Here is a 22,007-nt window from a genome sequence, read left to right as displayed (position 1 = left end):
AATTCTCAAAATTCAGTTACCATCACACGAGTCAAGATAATACAAAACTGACTTAAGAGTACCACTTCAGATCTTGATTTGGAATTCATAATGCCGGACACAGCAACATTAGATTGAATTCGACTGCAGCTGACGCACCAATTTTTACATAACTACAGGTTCCACCCTCCTTGCAGATCAGTTAATTCTGGACACGTGATTGTCCATTGCAGTCTAAGTCGGCGTTTTCTTAAACTTGAACACTGTTCTCTTGTTGTTCACTTTGTCTGGCGCGGTAACCATATCAAGCAGGCCCTGAGCAGAATCATGCAGCCAAAGCCCGAAACCAAGTTTAGCTGATGGAAATCCCGGGGCCGAGAGGAACAGTTGGAGGGATGATAGATCTCATTGAAGTGCATTTACTTAGGATATCACAGTACCATTCACAGAAAAGTCACGGGGAATATTTAACAAAATATTTTTAAAAATAATCTAAACATCTGGATTTATGTAGCATATTAATATAAATAGACGAGGAAATGTGCAGTCACTGAACTGGCTACAATGTTTGGGGCCTTCACCTGACTGCCAATTATTGTGCCGAGGAGCCCAAAAAGGGATCCAGCATGAGATATCGGGTAGAGCATGACGAGATTGAGAGGGCAAGGACGAGGCTGTGAAAGCTCTCAATTTCAAGATAATTATCTTCACAGAGACACTTCGGCAGATCTATAACTCGTGTATGTCAAGATGCATAGGGAAGGTAAGTCAAATAGCCCGTCTTCTAGAACATGGTGGCATAGTCTCTGTTATATAAAATGTGAAAGACTAAAGGGCTTTTGGGAGGGCATTGCCATGTTCATGGGTGCTCAGAACAAATGCAAAGACAAGCTTTACAGGGTCAATTCAGTAGATGCAGACTGAGAAACAGGTGTTAAATAAGATCATATAATAGCGAACATGAAATCCGCTTCAGCCATTTACTAGGAACAGGGGTGGTGGCAGGCGAACGACTTTTAGGATTCGCTGATGTCGATTGTTTTGGCCTTCTCAATTCTATTGAGCACTGGATGCCGTATAATCAGTGTTAGAGGCCAAATGGAATATTGAGGTCAATACTATTTACCTAGCATCAGGTATGTTTCTGCTTGAAATCAGCAACCAAGCATCATGTACTTAATTCACAAAGAGATTAGAAGGAATTGTGATTTATAAATTTGCCAATGAAACTGCTGTCAGCAGAATTTCAGAGTGTGACAAAGAGCCGTACATCAGTGAGATTAATCAGCTGGTTGAGTGGTGCTGCAGCAACAACCGTGTTCTCAACAAGAATAAGATAAATGAACTTATTGTCGACAGTCCTGACAGAACATGGAGGTCAATACTATTTACCTAGCATCAGGTATGTTTCTGCTTGAAATCAGCAACCAAGCATCATGTACTGTATCCAAGTTCTAATCGAGGAGATGGCAGTGGAAAAGTTGAGCTATTTCAAGCTCCAGGAGGTATTCTCTGAAGATCTATCCAGATCCCAAAATATGGATGTAAATAGGTAAATAAGCACGTCAGTGGCATATTTTATTAAGACCTAGAGATTTGCTATATCACCAAAGACCAGACCAAATTTTTGTACAAGTCTAACATTCATAGCGTCAGCATTCTAACTGGGTAAATCGTCAGCTGGAATTTAGGCACCATTGCATGGGAACCGTAAATACTGCAGAGTGTTGTGTGCAGCTATCCATAGGCACGAGACTCCCCAACAGTGAGAACATGTCAAACGGCGGTATCTCAAGGGGTTGGCAACAATCATTAAGGGCTCCCACCATCCAGGACGTGCCATCTTCTCATTACTGCCATCAGAATTACAGGGGCATGAAGGCACACACTCAACTTTTTAGGAACAGCTTCTGTTCCTTCTTCATCGGATTCTGAACAATCCATGAACCCACTAAAACTACCTCACTAATTTTCCCCCTTTATCACCACTTATTTATTTTTAAGCATCTCTTTCATATTGTATTTTATGGATTGCATTGTACTGCTGCTGCAAAACAATAAAATTCGCGACAATGTCAAAGAAAATTATTCTGATCCTGATGCTTATTCCGTGCCTGTTGTCTATTGTCTATGAACCTTTTGCTTTTAAAGTTCAGATGGCAGGTACACGTGCACGAACGAGCCTATCCATCAATTCAGATCTCGAATCTAATCTCCACGAACCGCTAGGATCTGAATAACCTGAGTAATTTGCCTTATATCGTTACCTCTCTCGTCTCCCTGCCATATTTGCGACATGTGAAAAGGAAAGAATAGAAGTATACCATATATATTAATGATGCTAATATAAAAAAAAACTGAATAATGTTTTACTCTTAAGAGCAAAGATATGAACACACATGTGGAAGCCAAGTTTTCATTCTGAATTTATTTCAATATAATGTGGCGTACAGAATAAATCGCTATCTGCTATCTATTCCGCGACTTGCTAGCATCTCTGAAGTATTACATTTTCAGAATCAACGTAAGGTTAAAAATATTCTAATGCTATCGAGAGCTCATCACAATGTTATCGAACAGATGAAATTAATGGAATATTTCATTTACGGTGGGATAATCTGAAGAGTGAATGCTATGCGTGTTCGACAGTAAATCAGCAAAACGGAAACTCAAACAACTACGCAGTAAGCAAGAACCACTTCCAAGCTATTAATCATCAAATCAAGGATGATTAGACGCACGATTTAAAGCTGTCAGTTAGAACAACTGACACGTTAACTAAAGTAGGTTTACCCCGGGATTTATTAATACTTCTGACTATATTTGTTTGTAGCGACGGATGTCCAACCAAACAGCTATAGGTGGTTCCCTTCTCCCAGTCTTCTGCGCTGATCCTCAGTTTGCTGGTGACCGAGTTAGAGCCGTTTTCCTTATCGCTGTTAAACTGGATGGAGAATCCCGAATGCAAAAGGGTGTCATTAGCCATCCAACCGACGTATATATCTTCTGGATAAAAACCGGTCACGAGGCAAATTAGGGTAGCTGCTTCCTCGGCTAGAATCTCCTCAGCTGATGGGTACAAGAGGTAGGCTTTAGGGAGGTGCATTTCAGTAACTGGAAGGGAAAAAAAAACATACGTTAAATTAGTTTCATCTGTGACTTGCAGATTTGTATCTTCACCAGACTCCGGATGTTCAAATATCAATAAACTCAGAAATTAGATCAGCTTTTCAACTGAAAACATATCGGCTCCAAATATAAATAAGGTGTTGCATTTGCTCTTTGTTATTAAGATACCATGTATAGTTTTACAGTTTTGTGCAGCTTCTATTCTACGTTACCACAAGACGACATTTTTTTTTCTTCTGGATTGCTGTTACGGAGATTATATTATAATGGAGGAGATTATATTTTGAAACTCTATTGACTAGTTCATGAATGTCACTTCCAAAAAGCTTATTTGATGTGCCTCAAGACGGCAGTTAATTGCGCTTACCCTTGGACTTTTTGGTGGCGGTTTTCAGTGGTGTTGGCAGATCACGGTATTCTACGAAGCACAGGCATTCGGTTCCACTGTTCCACTCCTCTGCACTGATCTTCAGTTTGCTGATGATGACGGATTTACTTCTCCTCCACTCTGGACCGCGAGTCTCTACACCGTTCATTCTCCGACTCCCATTTACTCGCCAGGAGACTGTGACGTCATGTAAATCTGTGTAAACCACTTCGCACACAATTGTTGCTCTCCGAAGCATCCAAATCTCTTCAAAGGAAGGCTTTTTTATGATGGCATTAATGTCTGCCACACGGCATTCTTCTGGCAAAAAAGTGGGAATGGTTATATTCATTCTGTGATGTTTCAGATGTGGATAATAACAACTATAACCAGGCCGGAGTAGCTCATAATCCCACTTACTACTCATTTCTCTGACATTTTTTTCTGCTTCGCTCATACAACTATTCTTGCCTTATCAACCTGACTCCTCTATCTTCCTTGTCTGATATCCTCATTGATTCTCCCGATTATAGATACCACAGCGCAAACAGTATACTGACATGAATTTAATAGTAAGTATTTTTTTCCCATTCAGGGATGCAAACGTTCCCCCTTAGATCTTCAAAATACTGAGGGAAAACGTGGCTTCCTTCAAAGGTATTCACACAAAATTAGCAAAAGGTTTGTCTTCCAGTCCCCAGTGTGATTCTAAAAGAAGTTGATCGAAAAGAACTATTAAGCGGAAAGTTATACTCAGTTAAAACAGCAGTACTTTCTCCATTATGGACGGAGTAACACGCTCTTCGAAATAAGAAAACAAAATATAACATGCCACTGAATTCTAATAAAGAACATATTGTGTGATTAGCATTCAATACATCATTACTTTACGAACCGAAGACGGACTGCCAGTCCTTCAATATTTTCGGTCATATTTTGTGGGAGTTACTCCACTAGAAATAGGAAAATTTGCCAGTAACGTGAAACGGAAGCGGCCACGTTGACTCCGTAGGTTACCACGTGCCATAAAGTGTAATGGAACCACGTATTCGAAGGAAGGGCTTCCACTTAATTGATCTTGAAAATTATAAAACTCTGCTGCGATATATGAGCCGACACCTCCATTATTTACCACCCAACCCATTCCAGAAAAAATATAAACTGTGATATTAAAATACAGTAACAATTGGAGGATCAATTCAGTTTCAAATGTGCACGAGCCTTTAGTAACTTTGCTTAATTACTTTTGTTTCGATTCTCGATGCAGCTAGTAAGTTCATTGTTTACCTGCCTTGCATAGAAAATGTGAGCTATTTTCCTGAATTGCTTCAATGCTTCCGGAGAAGCATAATTTTCACAGCTGTTGGGTAGCGAGTTACAGAATATAAACCGATCGAAACTGAAAGGAAGGTGCCATACTCTATTTCCAAGTGACACCCACGTATTTGAAGCCCCTGTCCATCATGGTATTTTGTGTTTGGGTGATACTGTCAGAGTAGCACGGGTGAATAAAAGCAGTCCATGTTGTGCATGTTAAACAGTACAGCAACCATGTACCAGAAGCGAACCCTTTCAGGGTTTACGGCCCTAAAAGCTGTGGCGAACAGGATATCACGGTGATCGATACTGGGGCCTCAGATACTCTGAATCTATTTCAATTATATTACTGGGGGATATACTGTAATATGTCTGTTTACTGGGAATACGAGCTATGTGGCATCGTGGGCTGTGGGAATGATTCTGGGCGAATTTGGTGGGATTTACACCAGATAAGTAAATTGTTAAGTACTCAGCAGATTGAATGTTACGTGGAAAACGTGAGAATACCGACCGAGGAGAAATAAATATGACGATAGTATATTTTATGAATGGTCGGAAACTGGAAAATGTTGGTGTTCGGAGTGGTCTGAATGTTCTTGTGCGTGAACCATTGAATATGCGGAGCAGATTGTTATAACTTATTTTAGTTATTGTCTAGAAATTATGTCGTAGAAATCTCACTTTGCAGTCGGTGCCAGCTTTAGGATATGATCTCGATCTTCCCGCAAGGAGACATGGACTACTTCATTTGATCAGGCATTGTAATTGGATATGTTCAATATGCTTACATAAACGATCATCTGTGCTTATCATGGAAAGGAGTTCACTCATGAAGCTCCTGAAGGGTACTAAACTGCCCTAACCGTCTAATACGACGACGTCATTGTGCTTGTATAATTGATTTTCATTATTTTCTTTGGTGCAATTAGTGGCTCCGACCTTTGCCAACCAACAACACGGAGCCACGGTAGCGCGACGCTATTACCGCTCGGAACGTCTTGGAGTTCGGAGTTAAATGCCTGCGCTGTTCTATAAGGAGTCTGTACGTTCTCCCTGTTTTCCCCAGCTGCTCCAGAGTCAAAGAAAAACCGGGTTGGTTAATTGGGGTCATTGAGAAGCATAACTCGCATGTGTGTGTATCGCAATGGAATACATGGAATTGCAGATGCATGAAAGAGGAGCGTGTCCAGGTAGATTGGAAGAGGATATTGGCGGGGATAAAGGCAGAGCAGAGATGGCTGAAGTTTCTGGGAATAGTTCCACAAGGCGCAGGATAGATATGTGCCACAGAGGAAGCAGTTCTCAAATGGCAGGGGCCGGCAACCGTGGCTGACAAAGGAAGATAAGGACTGCGTACAAGCCAAGGGAAGGGCATATAAGGTAGCAGAAGGGAGTAGGAATTTATATGATTGGGAAGCGTTTAAAATCAAACAAAAGACAACTAAAAAAAAGCTATAAGAAGGGAAAAAGTGAAATTTGTGGACAGACTAACCAATAATATAAAACAAGATATTATTATTTTTCAATTATATAAAGGGTAAAAGGGCGGTGAGAGGTAATATTGGACCATTAGAAAATGATGCTAGTAAGGTAGTAATGGGGACAAAGAAATGTCAGATGAACGTAATGGGTATTTTGCATCTATCTTCACTGTGGAAGACACTAGCACTGTACCAGAGGTCCATGGGCATCAGGGAGCAGGAGTGAGTGCCATTGTTATTACAAAGGAAAAAAGTGCAAGGCAAACTGAAAGTTACGTAAGTCACTTAGACCAGATGGTCTACATCCCAGAGTCCTGAAAGAGGTTGCTGTAGAAATAACGGATGCATGGGCCATGATCTTTCAAGAATCACTTGATCCTGGCATGGTCACGGAGGACTGAAAAATTGCAAATGTCACTCCACTCTTTAAGGAGGGAGGGGTTATAGGCCAGTAAACCTAATCTCAGTGGTTGGGAAAGTGTGGGAATCTATTATTAAGGGTGAGGTTTTGAGGTACTTGGAGACTGATGATAAAACTAAGTCAACGTAAGTGTGGTTTCTGTGAAGGGAAATCTTGCCTGAGAAATCTTTTAGAACTCTTCGAGGAAGTATCAACCAGGTTGGACAGAGGTGAGGGAGTGAAGTCATTTACTTGGATTTTTAGAAGGGGTGTTATAAGATGCCACAATTGAGGCTGATCAACAAGATAAAACCCTATCTCTTTACCGGAAAGATGCTGGTATGGGTTCCAGAATAGCTGACAGGCAGGAGGCAGTGAATGGGAATAAAAGGAGCCTTTTTTCTGGTTGGCTGCCAGGGACTTGTGGTGTTCTTCACGGGTCAGGAATAGGACACCAGTTTTTCACATTGTTTATCAATGGTTCACATAATGGAATTGATGGCTTCGTGACAAAATTTGCGGATGATACGAAGAAAGGTGAAGGAGCAGGTAGTGCTGAGGAAGCAATGCAATTGCAGCAGGGCTTAGAGAAATTGGAATAATGGACAAAAAGGTGGCAAATGGAACACAGTGTTGGGGAATGTATGATAATACATTTTGGCAAAAGGGACAATAGTGTGGACTATTATCTAAATGGGGAAAAGTTTCAAATATCAGAGGTGCAGAGGGACTTAGATGTCCTCGTGCAAGACTGCCAGAAGGTTCATTTACAGGTTGAGCTTGTGGTAAAGAAGGCCAATGCAACGTTGGCATTTATTTCGAGGGGAACAGAATATAACAGCAAGGAGTTTCTGCTGAGCATTTATAAGGCACTAATCAGGCCGCACTAAAAGTATTGTTAACAGTTTAGGGCCCAATATCACAGAAAGGATGTGTTTTCATTGGAGAGAGTCCAGAGGAGGTTCCCGAGGATGATTCCATGAATGACGGGGAAAACATATGTGGAGTGTATGGCAGCTTTGGGACTGTACTCACTGGAATTTAGAAGAATGCGTGTGGATCTCATTGAAACCTCCCTAATGTTGAAAGGATGAGACAGGGTGATGTGGAAAGGATGTTTTCTATGGTAGGGTATCGAGATCTGGATGGCACAGCCTCAACATTGACGGGCGACCCTTTAGAACAGACGTAAGGAGGAATTTATTCAGCCAGAGAGTAGTAGATTTGTGGAATGCTCTGCCACAGACTGCGGAGTAGGCCGCCCGGGCATATAGTTAGGGTGAAAGTTGATCGTTTTCTGATCGGTAAGGGCATCAAAGGACATGGCGAGAAGGCAGGCTTATGGGGTTGAGTGGGATCCGGGATCAGCCATGATGGAATGGCGGAGCAGACTCGATGGGCTGAATAGCCCAATTCTGTTCCTATTTCATGTTTTTTTGGTCTTACTGTAAAATTTAACTTGCAATTAGGTTACGGTTAATCAGGGTTGTGCAGCTTTTGGTGTGGCGTGCCTCGAAAGACAAAAATAGCCTACTCCATGCTGTATTGCTAAATGAATGTTCACTATATAATGGGATCTAATGGTCCAAGTAATTGAATGAACTATGTTGACTTTGCATCTTCCTGTGAATTACATTTCAGTTTCTCCATAAAACGGATACGTCTGAAATCCTTAAACTTCCCGCAGATAGTCGTGGATGATATTATGTTTTGGTGTGAGATCTAGGCCGAGGACCATCAACACCACGCGAGAGAAAAAACTGACAGTCGTCAGGTCGAAAGTGTTCCACTCAGACGTGTTTTCTCCAGTCCTGGTCAGATGGCTGCAGATGGTACGGAGGATTTCAATACTTACTTTACTAATCGTGGAATTGAATTTAGGAGTCGAGAGGTAATGTTGCTGCTATATACGATCCTGATCAGAACCCACTTGGAGTACTGTGCTCAGTTCTGGTCGCCTTATTACAGGAAGGATGTGGAAGCCATAGAAAGTGTGCAGAGGAGATTTACAAGGACGTTGCCTGGATTGGGGAGCATGCCTTATGAGAATAGGTTGAGTGAACTTGGCCTTCTCTCCTTGGATCGATGGAGGATGAGAGGTGACCTGATAGAGATGTATAAGATGCTGAGAGGCATTGATCGTGTAGATAATCAGAGGCGTTTTCCCAGGACTGAACTGGTTGCCACAAGAGGACAGAGGTTTATGGTGCTGGGGAGCTTGTACAGAGGAGATGTCAGGGGTAAGTTTTCTACAGTGGTGAATGCGTGGAATGGGCTGCCGGCAATGGTGGTGGAGGCAGATACGATAGGGTCTTTTAAGAGGCTTTTAGAAAGATACATGGAGCTTAGTAAAGTAGAGGGCTATAGGTATGTCTCGTAATTTTTAAGGTAGGGACATGTTCGCCATCACTTTGTGAGCCGGAGGGCCTGTATTGTGCTGTAGGTTTTCTGTGCTTCTATGACTCACATCAGTTAGTTGGACCTACATTTCTTTATTTATTCTAAGAGTAAGGGCAGAATAGGGCCGTCCGGCCATTCGGGCAGCGCCGCCAGCAACTCCTGATATAACCCTGGCCTAATCACTGGACAATTTACAACGACCAATTAACTTACTAACCGGTAAATCTTTAGACTGTGGAAGGAAATCGGAGTAATAGGAGGAAATTCACGCATTGCACAGAAAAGACGTACAAAATCCTTACAGAGGATGGTCCCACCCAATTATTCACGCCAACACATCGGAGACGAATCGTTAAACCATCCTCCGTTACCTGTGAATTATTAGTATGCTAATTCGTGTGTATTGATTATACTTTAATCGAGCTTAAAAAAGTTTGTTTACATGTGTGGCCCATTAAACAATCTTCTTAGAATATAATCAGAAACGACAAAAATGGGCTCTATTCATATTGTCATTCAACAATTAATGTCCGTACATATTCCTTCAGCTTTACCCTATAGAGCTTCTATTGGTGAGACAAGTTAATATTATAATGCATTTTGTCTTCGCAGGTTCAACAGTGATCCGTTTGCATCTTATGAATTTTAGTTGACGCTCATATATGTTATTTTAGCAGACCATCAGAGAGGTCTGATTACTACTATACTACTTTACAATGATCGTTCCACTCTGCTCATTGCAGGCGGTTGATGCTTTTTATCTTTTGTCTGGGATATCGAACACAGAATGGATGTGTGTATATTGGCCAACCTTACTTACCTTTCGGTGTCCTGATGTTTGCTGTCACAGTAGATTTTGAAGGTGGGTGCGTGATGACACAGGAGTATCTTGCGTCATTCTTCCAATCAGCTTCAGTCAAGTAAAGGAGGCTTCTCGTGCTGAAGGTCATGTCCTGCTGAAGTGCCGTGGAGAAGCTGCTAGCGTTCGAGTAGAACGCGGCTCCGTCCTTCTGCCACAAAACGGTTATGTCATCAGGGTAGAATCCCGTTATCATGCATGTGAGTATAGCGATACCCGTGGTTAAAATCTCCTCTGGAGACGGTGGCAAGAGGCGTACCTTTGGTTCCAATGGTTTGGCTGCAAGAGAAAGTCAACCAGTATTAATATCCAAAAACTGTCTTTCTGAAATGTGGTTGCAAAGAAACGGTGCAAGTACTCAGCTGGACTTGTAGGATCTGCGGAGAAGAAACATTGCTCCCCTTTCTATTTGACAAGGTTTCAATCAATACGCTTTGTCAATTTGTTTTAGACTCCATGGTGAGCAGCCTACTTGTTAGTGAGCTGCTAAGGGTAATGGTGACAATAACTATTATGCTACGTGCGGCGTACCACAGTACTGTGATTTTTGTAGTTTGTGATAGAAATAACGATTTGTATGAACATATAGGAAATATAATTCCTGAGGTTATGGCTGACACTAAACTTGCTGAAACGTGAGGCTTGGTGTCTAAACCGGTGACACGACACAGATCAAATATAAAGTTACACGATCGGCGGCAGATGAACTGTAATGGCTCATTATTAAGAAACTTTTATGAACAGAGATATACTGAAGTTCAAGCCCATAGTATATAGAAAGTGGCAGCACCACTAGATGGAATGTTGGCAAAAGAATATGACATACTTGCCTTCATAGATCAGGGTTTAGCATGTTAAAGTTGGGAAGCTCTGTTTTAATTTTACCAAACACTCGTGCACTCGCGTTTGAAATACGTAGTTCAGTTCTGATCGTCACTTTATAAAATGAATGTCACTGCACTGGAAAGAGTGGATATCATATTCAACTGCATGTTAATTGGACTGGAGAACCTCAATTATGGGGAGCAATTAGGTAGGCTTGTCTTGTTTTCTTTGGAGTGAAGGGAACTGAGGAGTGACCCGATAAAACCAGATACAATTATAGCGACAAAGATAAGCTAAATTGACAACATCGTTCCTTATTGCTAGCATGGAATCCAAAGAGAGCATATGCTTAGGTTAAGAGAAGGAGCTTTAGGGAAAGGTATATCAGAAGAAATGGCTGATATCTTGATCGTGGTCACCATATTATGAAAGTATTTGGACGATCACTGAAATAGGAAAGACAAAGAATGTTTTTGTTACTGCATTTTGGATTGAGGTAGACGTGAAACAGCATTTAACATGGTTTTCAGAGGGACATGGATTTCCGTGTTGTGTCATTTTATGACTCAACGACGATTGAGTGTGGTAGCACAGGGATACCGCTATTAGTATGTCTGACACAAATCACATTTAATTTAGGTTTTTCAATTCTCATGTCGATAAACATGTAGGTACTAGCTACGTTGACTACTGTAACTTATTCCTAATGTGGAGGTTGAGGGTAGACTCTGTAAGGAGTTGTTGAAACTACAAAACAATTTTTTTAAATGTATAATTCCTTAGTGCCGATGCGCACTCAGTTTTACTGGGCCGAAAAGGCTGCTCCTATGTTCTAGCACCATATGTCTCCAACATTTCTGTTAACAATGCATCGGGGGTATTTTATTGGTGACGTAATTGTCGCAACGCCCGTCTTATAACCATATAAAATAGCCATGTAACCATATAACAAGTACAACACGGAAACAGGCCATCTCGGCCCTTCTAGTCCGTGCCGAGCACTTACTCTCACCTAGTCCCACCGACCTGCACTCAGCCCATAACCCTCCATTCCTTTCCTGTCCATATACCTATCCATTTTTTTAAAATGACAATATCGAACCTGCCTCTACCACTTCTACTGGAAGCTCGTTCCACACAGCTACCACTCTCTGAGTAGATAAGTTCCTCTTCGTGTAACCCCCAAAACTTTTGCCCTCTAACTCTCAACTCCCCTGAGTCTTCCCCTGAATTTTGTATTAAATTACGGCTCTACCAGAGGGCAACTCGCTCACAGTCATGCCTGTTTTGCTCTGCAATCTTCTGCCTGACATCCAGCACTTTCTGTTCCTCTTTCTGCATCTAGACTACTTTGCGTTTCGATTGTTCTTATTGCACCCACCTTTTGTGTTTCGTGTCCGTTTTGATAACGGAGTATCTAATTGATTGTCCTGCACCGAGCAAGAGTATTCTACCCCGCTGTCCCACTCCGCAACGCTGCTGGTCAAACGGCCGACTGTCATGTACTGGCTTCCGATCTTTGTTGCCTGTCCTATTTGAACACCATCAGCCCTTTTCTTTCCACCCACTGTCCAGGAGATGGAAACCTCAGCTGGAGTTGTGGTGATCACTTCACACACCAGTGTGGCAGTTTTGTTTATCCACATTTCTTCAACGGTAGGATCTCTGAGTAACAATGCGAAACCTAGAACACAAAATTGAGAGGATGATTTACTGATGACGAACCTGAAACTTAGCAATGATTTCAATTTAATAATAAAGAAGGGTGAAGGGACGGATACATTCAGACTTTCCCTGAAAGGACGACAGTGATAAAATACCGGAGTGGGGAAAGGGTCAGTGGCTTGTGGCAGAATAGTCAGAGGTATGGAGCTAGCCGAGGGAGGACAGAACACAGAAAGCTAGATCGTGGAAGCGAATATTAGATGGAAAAGGTGGCAAAATATGCAGCGTCTAAGGTCATTCCATGTATTTATGCAAGAATGAAAGACCAGTTTACACAAAGTTCAACTGTTTGAGTCGTCGGGTGGTTGCCTCGACTACTTTCTTCCTTTAATTTATTTCTTTTCCAACACTTTCATTATTGCATGCTGATTCCAGCCAGAGATATAACATATTCGTAAAATTTAACGTGCAACGAACTTTAAAAAGGATCGCAGAATATCTTTTACCACCCCTTGCCCGTCCTCCTCTTTTAATCATTTATTATTATTATTATATTGTAACTTGTCCTTTACTGTGCCTATTGTTTTGTTTATTAATTATTATACTGTCTTGCTCTGTTTTGTGCACTTTACAGAGTCCCGTGTAGGCCTGAAGTCTGATGTAGTTTTGTGTTGTTTCACGTAGTCTCGTGTAGTTTTGTGTTGTTTCATGCAGCACCATGGTCCTGGAGGATCGTTGTTTCGTTTTAACTGTGTACTGCACCAGCAGCTATGGTTGAAATGACAATAAAAGCTACTTGACTTGACTTGATTTGGATTCCTTAGAATCGTTCAGGATACACAAATTCTATTCGATGCATTAACATGATCGGAAATCAATATTCACTGATGCAAATTGAGATATTATGACTACTGCTTCCAAGATTTGTTTGGAATTCTTACCTCTGATATTTCATTTTTGCTGACTAAACGTTCAGAATCACATTCCAGTCTGTCCCTTAACCAAACTTTATATTAACAGGCACGTCAATCTTTACTTGTCTGGTTCTTTTTAAATCGCGTTGATCACAGCCCAACAACTGTAAAACTGAGGATGAAAGTTGAAATATTTCACCTGTAAATTGGGAACTCCCTCTCACCTGACACGGTTCGTATGTCTTTGCGGATGTTGCTGCTCGTTGCAGAGTGGGATACGTGGCACGAATACACAGAACCACCGGCCCATTCATTCAGCGGCACTTTGAGCACACTTGCTGAGGTAAACGTTCTGTTTGATGTTTTAGCCGGAGGACTGGTGGTAAAGGCAGAATGTACGGTTTGTCCGTTTTTCTGCCAGATCACTGCGATGTTTTCAGGTAATTGTGTTTTCAACACAAAGCTACAATAGACTACGTGAAATGCTCATGACACAAATCAATTCCACAAAACCCTGTGCTTTTTGTTTGTCGGTTGCAGAATAGACAAGACTGATGTTTGGTGCGATCGGTTGCCTTGGTAAAATTAACAAAAACGAAAGACGTACTCTAATAATTTGGTTAGACACTTATCACTGTCCCGTATAATATTAATCTTCAGAAACATCGTTGAAATGATTGGATTAATTTTACGCTGTTCTTCGTGACAACGTGTTAGGCATAATAACAACTGCAATACTACTTACATCTAGAACTATGTTAGCGCTTCTAAGACGTTTTGGCTGAAGGGGCGACTTAAACAACGGTATTTCATTCAGTATTGTGGTTTCAGAGCTTGCAGTGAATATTTCGTGTACCTTGAATGGTACTTTATAATTACGCCTGATAAACCCTTGGCCGTTTCAAAGGTGCTCACGAAGCAACACAGAGAAGGAAGATTGAAAATCTAGCTGCCAGAATAACAATCTTTCACTCAATGTCAGCAAGACCAAGGAGCTCATTATTGACTACAGGAGGAGAAAACCGCGGGTCCATGAGCCAGTCCTCATCTTGGGAGAGAATCACCAACTTCAAATTCCTTAACCTATCCTGAGTCCAAGCTCATAAGTGTCATTAGAAAGCTAACGTGGCAGTAGAACTGCTTTCTTAGAAGTTTGAGAAGATTCAGCATATCACCTAAAACTTTGACAAACTTATGTCGATATGCGGCAAAATATACCATTGGAAATTCCATTGCCCTTGAGTGGAAAGCCTACAAAAAGGTTGTGGATACTGCCCAGTTCATCACGAGTAAAGACCTCCACACCATTAAACACATCTACATAGATCGCTGTCACAGGAAAGCCGCATTTATCTTCGAGGACCACCACCATCGGTGCCACACTCTCTTCTCGCTACCCCCATCAGAAAGGAGGTACAGAAGCCTCAGGACTCAAACCATCAGATTCAGAAACAATTACTACCCCTTCACCATCAGGCTTTTGAACCAGAAAGGATACCTTCACTCAATTCATTCACCTGCTACTGAGCCTTTCCCACAGCCCACAGATCACTGTAAAAAAAGTCATCTCATATTGTCAATATTTATTGTTTATTTATTTATTATTGTTATTTTATTTACTTTTTAAAATTGAATTGCACAGTTTGTGTTTTGCCCCTTGGTTGTTCATCTTGATGTGTACCTGTTTTCATTGATTTTATTCTGTTCAATAGTATCAATGAAATTCATTTAATGTGAATACCACCAAGAAAATTAATTTCAGGCTTGTATATGATGACGTATATGTACTTTGATTATACTTTGAACTTTGTACTTTGATGATCATGATGTACGTAATACTCACAGCAAAAATATGACTAGTGCACTGCACCTCAGTGTGATATGGCAATTGTCCCGTATTGGACCACAAAGCACTCCAGCGGGTGGTGAAAACTGCCCAGCGGTTTATAAGCACCCAGTTGCCCACCATTGAGAACATCTACCATTACCATTGCCTGGGCTGAGCGAAAACTATTATCAAGGATGCACCTCAGCCTAGCCATGGACTTTTTACTCTCCTCCCATCTGGTAGGTGCTACAGGAGCCTCCGCTCCCGCACTAGCAGGCTCAAGAAGAGTTTCTTCCCTGAGGCTGTGACTCTGCTGAACCTCACATCACAGCGCTAAGCAGAATTGCACCCATATTGACCTGTCCCTGTACTTTTATATTTGTATGCTGTAGCACTTAAATTTTATTCACAGGTATTTTGTGAATAATACTATTCTTTCGCACTTCTGGTCAGATGCTAATTACATTTCATTGGCTTTGTATCTGTACTCGGCACAAGGACAATAAAGTTGAATCTAATCTAATCTGAAACGTTTCCAATCTGTCCGTAGCACACAACACTGTATTTTACAATTACAATTTTCTCAAACTGCATCTTGCTGTTGATGAGTGTTGAGGTGTACTGAATGTGGGAATCAACATGGCAAGTTTACCGTGTGCCCCCTGAGATGAACCTGGAATTAGATATCATTGATCATTATACCACATTAATTCTCCAAGTCCACCCTTCCAGTTAAACATCCCGTTTTACACTACGAGAGACAATTTCCCGTACCCGGTGGGATGAAACTGAAGCAAACTCGTGAAATGCGCCGTTTGTGTCAAATCAAATTAGCCAGGAACGTGCTGGGCAGCCTGCAGCAATCGCTGTTTCCGGCGCCGACATAGCATGCTCCCACTCACTAACCCTAAGCATACGGCTTTGGAATATGGAGAAAACCGGAGCACCTGGAGAAAGCACACAATGTACAAACTCCTGACAGACAGGAATTGAGCCCCAATCTTATAGCCGACATTGTAATAGCGTTATGCCAAGTGCTCGCTAGAATAACGTGGATAGATGTTGGGTCCCGAATATTTATAATTAGTCTAAACGATAAGGACGAAGGAAACGTGGATATTTAGAAAGAGGTTTGGAGAAGCAGAAGGCACATGGTAACTCAGCAGTTAGCGCAATGCTATTGCAGCTCGGCGGGTCTTATTTTGGAGTTCGATTCCGGTCTCCCCGACACCGTGTGGGTTTCCTCCCGATACTCTCATTAACTCCTATAGTCGAAAGACAGACCAGTTAGTAAATTGTCCTTTGATTAGGTTAGGGTTAAATAGGAGAGTTACAGGGTGGCGTTACTAGTTGCAAAAGGAAGTCCTTTCTGTGCTGTATCTCTGAATAAAATAAAAGCAACAAACGAAAAGAAAAGAAACAAGTGTTTCGATCTACCGAACGTGTGCAGAACTTGTACCAGTCACTTACACTGATTCTACATGAATCCATTTTGGTTTCTTCGCCTCCACAATCACATCAATTCCACCCAAGTTCTATCATTGTTCTAAGCACTGTGAACAATATTCTTTTGAAAATTAACTAAACAACTGCACGTCTTTCGGATGTGGCAGGAAACGGGAGAATGAATATGAGGTCCCTCTTTTATGACAGAGTCCAGGTAAAGTTATCTTTTCTATTGTATTGTATTACAAATATTGAAATTACTTATATGCAGCAGAAGGATATTGCAATTCTTTTTTATGGAGAGATGGATGCGTACATACAAAGGGCAATCACATATCATGGGTGGGGAGTGAAGGCTAGAGCACATAATAAGACTGACGACGGTGAAGTGGAGAAGTAGGATTAGCGACAGCATGGCCAGGTCCATTTCATAATTTGTATATTTGCATTCTTGCCTTGAATGTTCATGTCAGCAAAGGAGTCAGAAACCAAGGATGAATAGAGCAGGTGGGTAGATTTAATTAAATCGTTGGACCAGTTGAGGGTAATGGGATGAGGAATCACATCCATAATGTTGCTGGGGTGATGAAGTCACTGTCTGAAGGGTGCAACAGGAAAAAACCGTGATCCTATTTGGAAAATACACGGATCCCTACAGTTTTCAGGATGGAGGAGGTTGGGCTTACATTGGATACTATGAGATTAAAAGCGTCATCCATTCTGGGCCTTCTCACGCATGTCTGTGCCAATAGCCACCTCTCAATCACCTGCGCAGTTTACTTGAGGTGGGCAAGTGAACAAATAAAAACGAGGATGCGACAAGCAGAGCAGTCATTGTGTGAGTGGACCAGTGTTGGAGTGGGGAGGATCTGGCTCACCAGGCATGAGCGACAACCCGCTTGGGCGAGGCAAGTAACTGGTTATTTTCTTCTTCTACAATCTTCCTTGGTTGGTACAGAAGGCAGTGAGCATTGCTCCAGGGACGTGTTGTGTTCTTTGTGTGAGAATTGGAACTCTGGGAGACCTCCAGCCTTCTGGATAACCACATCTGCATCAGTTTCACCGAAATGCAGCTCCTCAAACAACGTGTTATGGAACTGGAGCTGCAGCTCGTTGACCTTCGGCTCTTACGGGAAAATGAGGAGGTGAGAGATAGCACCTACAGGAACTGGTCACCCCGAAGCTTGGTGACTCACAGGAGAAGGAAAGAAAATGGGCAGCCAATGCCGAATACCTCTGTGGCTGTTCCCCTCAATAATAAGTATACCACTTTCGAGTGTGTGTGTGTGTGTGTGTGTGTGTGTGTGTGTGTGTGTGTGTGTGTGTGTGTGTGTGTGTGTGTGTGTGTGTGTGTGTGTGTGTGTGTGGTGCACTACGACGACCTACCAGCAGGGGGGATACCGCAGCGATAGGGTTTCTGGCACTGCATCTGCTGCTATGGTTCAAAACGAAAGGGGGCAGAAGAGGACTGAACTAGTGATAGGAACAGTTGACGCCAGAATATATGGACACGATAGAGACACCCAGATGGTATGTTGCTTCCTAAGTGCAAGTTTCAGAGACTTCTCAGAATGGATCCAGAGGATTTTAAATGGGGAAGATGAGCAGCCAGAAGTCTGGGTACACAATAACACAAATGGCATAGGTAGGAAAAGGGAGGAGCCCTGAAAAGAGAATTTAAGCTGCTAAGTAAAAAGCTGAAAACCAGGACCTCTAGTGTTGTATTGTACTCTCTGGAGTTCTGCCTGTCTTACGCCACAGTGAAGTTCCAAATAGGATGGTCTAGCAGATGAATGTATGGTTGAGGAAATAGTGCAGGGGCACTGTTTAAGATCATTGGGATCTCTTCTGGATGACCTACACAATAGGAGTGTGTTTGGGGATCAATGTACTTGCGCTAATGTTTACAAGAGCTGTTGAAGAGGGATTCAACTAACTTGGTGAGATGATGGGAGACTGAGAGATTGTGCTGAGGACGTGGCAGCTGGTATGCAAGTAGAGTCAGTGTGCACTGGGATTTTCAAGAAGGTCAGATAGATGATTGGGCAAAATGACAGTCAGTGATTTGTAGTGTAACAGAGAGACAAGTGGAAAAATGATGACGAATACTGGACAGAAGATCTTATATTTGAATGCACGCAGTTTGCGAAATAAGGTAGATGATTTGTAGCGCAGTTTGAGAAGATTATAGTTGGGAGCTTAATGTCCAAGGATACACCTTGTATGGAAAGAACAGAAAGGTAGGCAGAAGGGATGGCGTGATTCTTTTGGGAAAAAAATGAAATTCAGTCCTGAGAAAGAGGTAATATAGGATCGAAGATGTAGAATAGTTATAGGTAGTTTAAGTGGTTTTTAGACGACGATATGTGTTTCTAAATAAAATATATTTTATTCTATTCCAGCAATGTATCAAGTTGTTTTCACTACGAGTTTATGATTCAACTTCCCTGCCAAGTATCAAATGATTAAAATACAGTTTATATTTCTGGCGACCCCTTTGTGCACTATTTCATCTTCAAACTTCTTTCGTATTTGGGTTCACTTTACACACGCAATCTTCATATATTTGAACTAATAAAGAGGTTTTCTCTAATATAGGTAGCGCACGGCAATGTAGGTCATGTCTGCGACAGTGGGAAGCTAATCGGCACTCAAATATACAAATATATGAAAAATCGCATTATATCAATGAATCAGGTAACACTTTAAAGTTACTCTCGGGGGAGGCGTGCAGCAGGTCGAGGGTAATTGATGCGCTTCGATTTGTAAAAATACTCCAAGCTCAATTTTCTTCTTTTAAGCCAACGGAAGAATTACCTTGGGAGGAAAGGCGAGTATCTAATTTCTTCTGGGACATCTCAGCGAGTTAGCATTTTTCTATTTGCAAAAGTACATTATGATATTGCTCTACACCGTTTGTATCCTTTAAGTAAGAATCTAATTGTCCTTCTCATCGGGGAACATATGCGCTTGCCCAAAATGTAATGAAAAATGTCACTTACCAGCTTTCACAGTCAGCTTAGTGCCACCTCCGTACTCGGTACACAATGATTTACTTCCTATTCATCCCAATGCGGAAAGTGATCATTAACAGTGAACTATAGAGGTAGGTCTTCCAGAATAAGACAGAAACAAAAGGCTTAACAATATATTCTATTTGTCAATGGGTTTCAATTTCTTTCAGTTTTCATCTGCCTTTCTGTTTATTCGGTGCATTAAAAGGGCTTGTGATATTGAAACGGGAATTTTGGTGATTAAGCACCAAGGAATGCAGGTGGAATTCAACCCAAAGAAGAAGTATCTTTTTAAAATTAAAATCGATTAACGTAAAGGCACGGTTTGTAATCCCACTTACAAATCGACGAACAAAATAAAACTGTCCCGGAGGTTTGTGCTATGGCTTAGACTACTGTGGCTTTCTGTTGACACATCATTTCACGTGAGCACAATAACCTCACTGTTGTAAATAGTGTCTAAATCCGTCAAGTAATCCTATACCTCCATGATATGAGGGAACTGGACATGAATGAAAAGGTTTTATTGGCTTCCGTCGATAATACCTCTCAGCCAGGCAGATATCAAGGAAAATATCAAGCTTTGTTATTCATATGATTATAACATTTATATTACAATTACACAAGTATATAGAGCAAGGCTCCATTATGCATACCAGTGTCTGGCAGAGGCAGAATGTTTGGCAGCGAAAAGTTTTAGTCGCTGAAGGAATGTCTTGCATTCGTTTTGCATTAAGAATTGCGGAGGAGATTTATGTATGACGGGGACTGAAGATTCATCACTGTGGCACAGTTTGTTGACACAGTCACTGATGCTAGTACTAAAAGGTTCCTTGTACATCAATACAAGATCATGTGGTCAAGGCGCAAATTACAATCTTGCTTAACGCCGTTTTTATTCCGCACAGCTACTTTTATAGCCAATAATCTCTCGAAAATGGTGTCTGCATTGTACAGTTCAGAATCGGGTTAGCATTGTCCATTCTCCAATTACTAAACGCATTGGTGATTTTTGAATTGCAGAGTCCATGCTTTGGATCACTGTGGCACTTGTTGTTTTGCACAGTAGTTCATTCAATAGCAATAATGTCTCCATTTGCATAACTCTGGAAGGACAAAGTGATGCTGCACCTCCAACTGTGCCCACTTGGATATGTGCGGCATAGTGACTGTCGCTAACGTTTTATAAACCAACCCTCGCACTACAGTGTAATCCGTTACTGCTCAGCAATTTTCTTCCCCAAAAGACCGAAGCAATCATAGTTTCTCGCGTGAAAGATTTTCCAACGTATTTGAATAGGCTTGTGCTCAAGTTTGTTACTGTGGTAGTGGAGAGCATAGCAGAAATACGTGGCTGTATCTTCAGCAATTAGATTCGTGATCTGCAGGGAAAAGGACTTTGCTTGCTTGTTGATAGATTCCGCATATCTTCCTCCAATCGATAAGCTTTCATTATTGGTTTGACCGGGTCTTTGGCGGTACCAATATGTGCTATTCAGGTCACAGGAAGCATTTTTTAAAACACAGTTGATGGTCAGATTTTCGCCTGTTTGTATTTTTGCTTCTGTTGGTGTCTGTTCTACCCATGCACTGAAGGCATCTGAAGGGAGGAAAACAAATTTAATCATCACATATCTGAAGCAGCACAGGATGTAACATAAAATGAAATTTGTTTACGCAACGGCAAAATAGTAATCATTATTCTCTTTAAAAATGAACTGCACGTACCCGGTAACCACGCTAAAAATATCAGAACACAGAAAATATTCATGGTTTCTTCACCACCAGAAAGCCTGTTAAGTAGAGAAGGTTCCAGACATCAGCGTCGGCTGTCTGTGCAACCTTGTGAAGGAGCGAAGACTTAATAAGCCTCGAGAGTCTGGGCTCATTTGCATAATGCAGAAGGCGTATTAACTGTGATTATAGCTCGGTTAATGATATTCATTATATCCGATATTTCCATAATTACATCGGTGAAATATATGAGCACAAACGTATGGATAGAGATATAGAGAAAGATCTCCATCCGCACTGAATGTATTTCCATTCTTCTTTGCTTTATTATCTGGAGAGGGCTTCAAAAATGTGTTAAAAGCATCCATGAGTAACCGTCAACTTGAGACAGCAAATGCACTAAAAGCCATTAGTTTAATCACCATGAATAACTAAATAATATTCCTGTTGTTGCACATTACTGTCTTGCGGTCCTTCGTCTGTTCAACATCGGTAGTCAACATGAATCTGAGGACAGCCATAGTTAGAAAACTGACCCTAAGTTTATTGTCAATGGTGGTGTCTTAGAATTCGCTTGCAGTGTATGTGCGTAATAATGAAGCAACACACAAGATTCTGGAGGAATTCGGCTAGACAGAAAACATTA

General features: G+C 41.5%; 1 gene segment (V, D, J or C); it reads right to left on the bottom strand.

Moving 5' to 3' along the window:
- Window positions 1-2,381: 2,381 nt before the first annotated feature.
- On the bottom strand, window positions 2,382-20,073 carry LOC140716199 (Ig heavy chain C region-like). The segment is given in 5 exon segments: window positions 2,382-3,093; window positions 3,476-3,796; window positions 9,897-10,214; window positions 12,142-12,444; window positions 19,616-20,073. Coding segments are annotated over 4 exon segments (1,287 nt in total).
- Between the last annotated feature and the right edge of the window lie 1,934 nt (window positions 20,074-22,007).

The sequence above is a fragment of the Hemitrygon akajei genome, chromosome 25 (genome assembly GCF_048418815.1).
Source record: "Hemitrygon akajei chromosome 25, sHemAka1.3, whole genome shotgun sequence".
NCBI lineage: Eukaryota > Metazoa > Chordata > Chondrichthyes > Myliobatiformes > Dasyatidae > Hemitrygon > Hemitrygon akajei.
The sequence above is the reverse complement of the archived record's forward strand: the minus strand, read 5'-3'. Positions and strand labels throughout refer to the sequence as shown.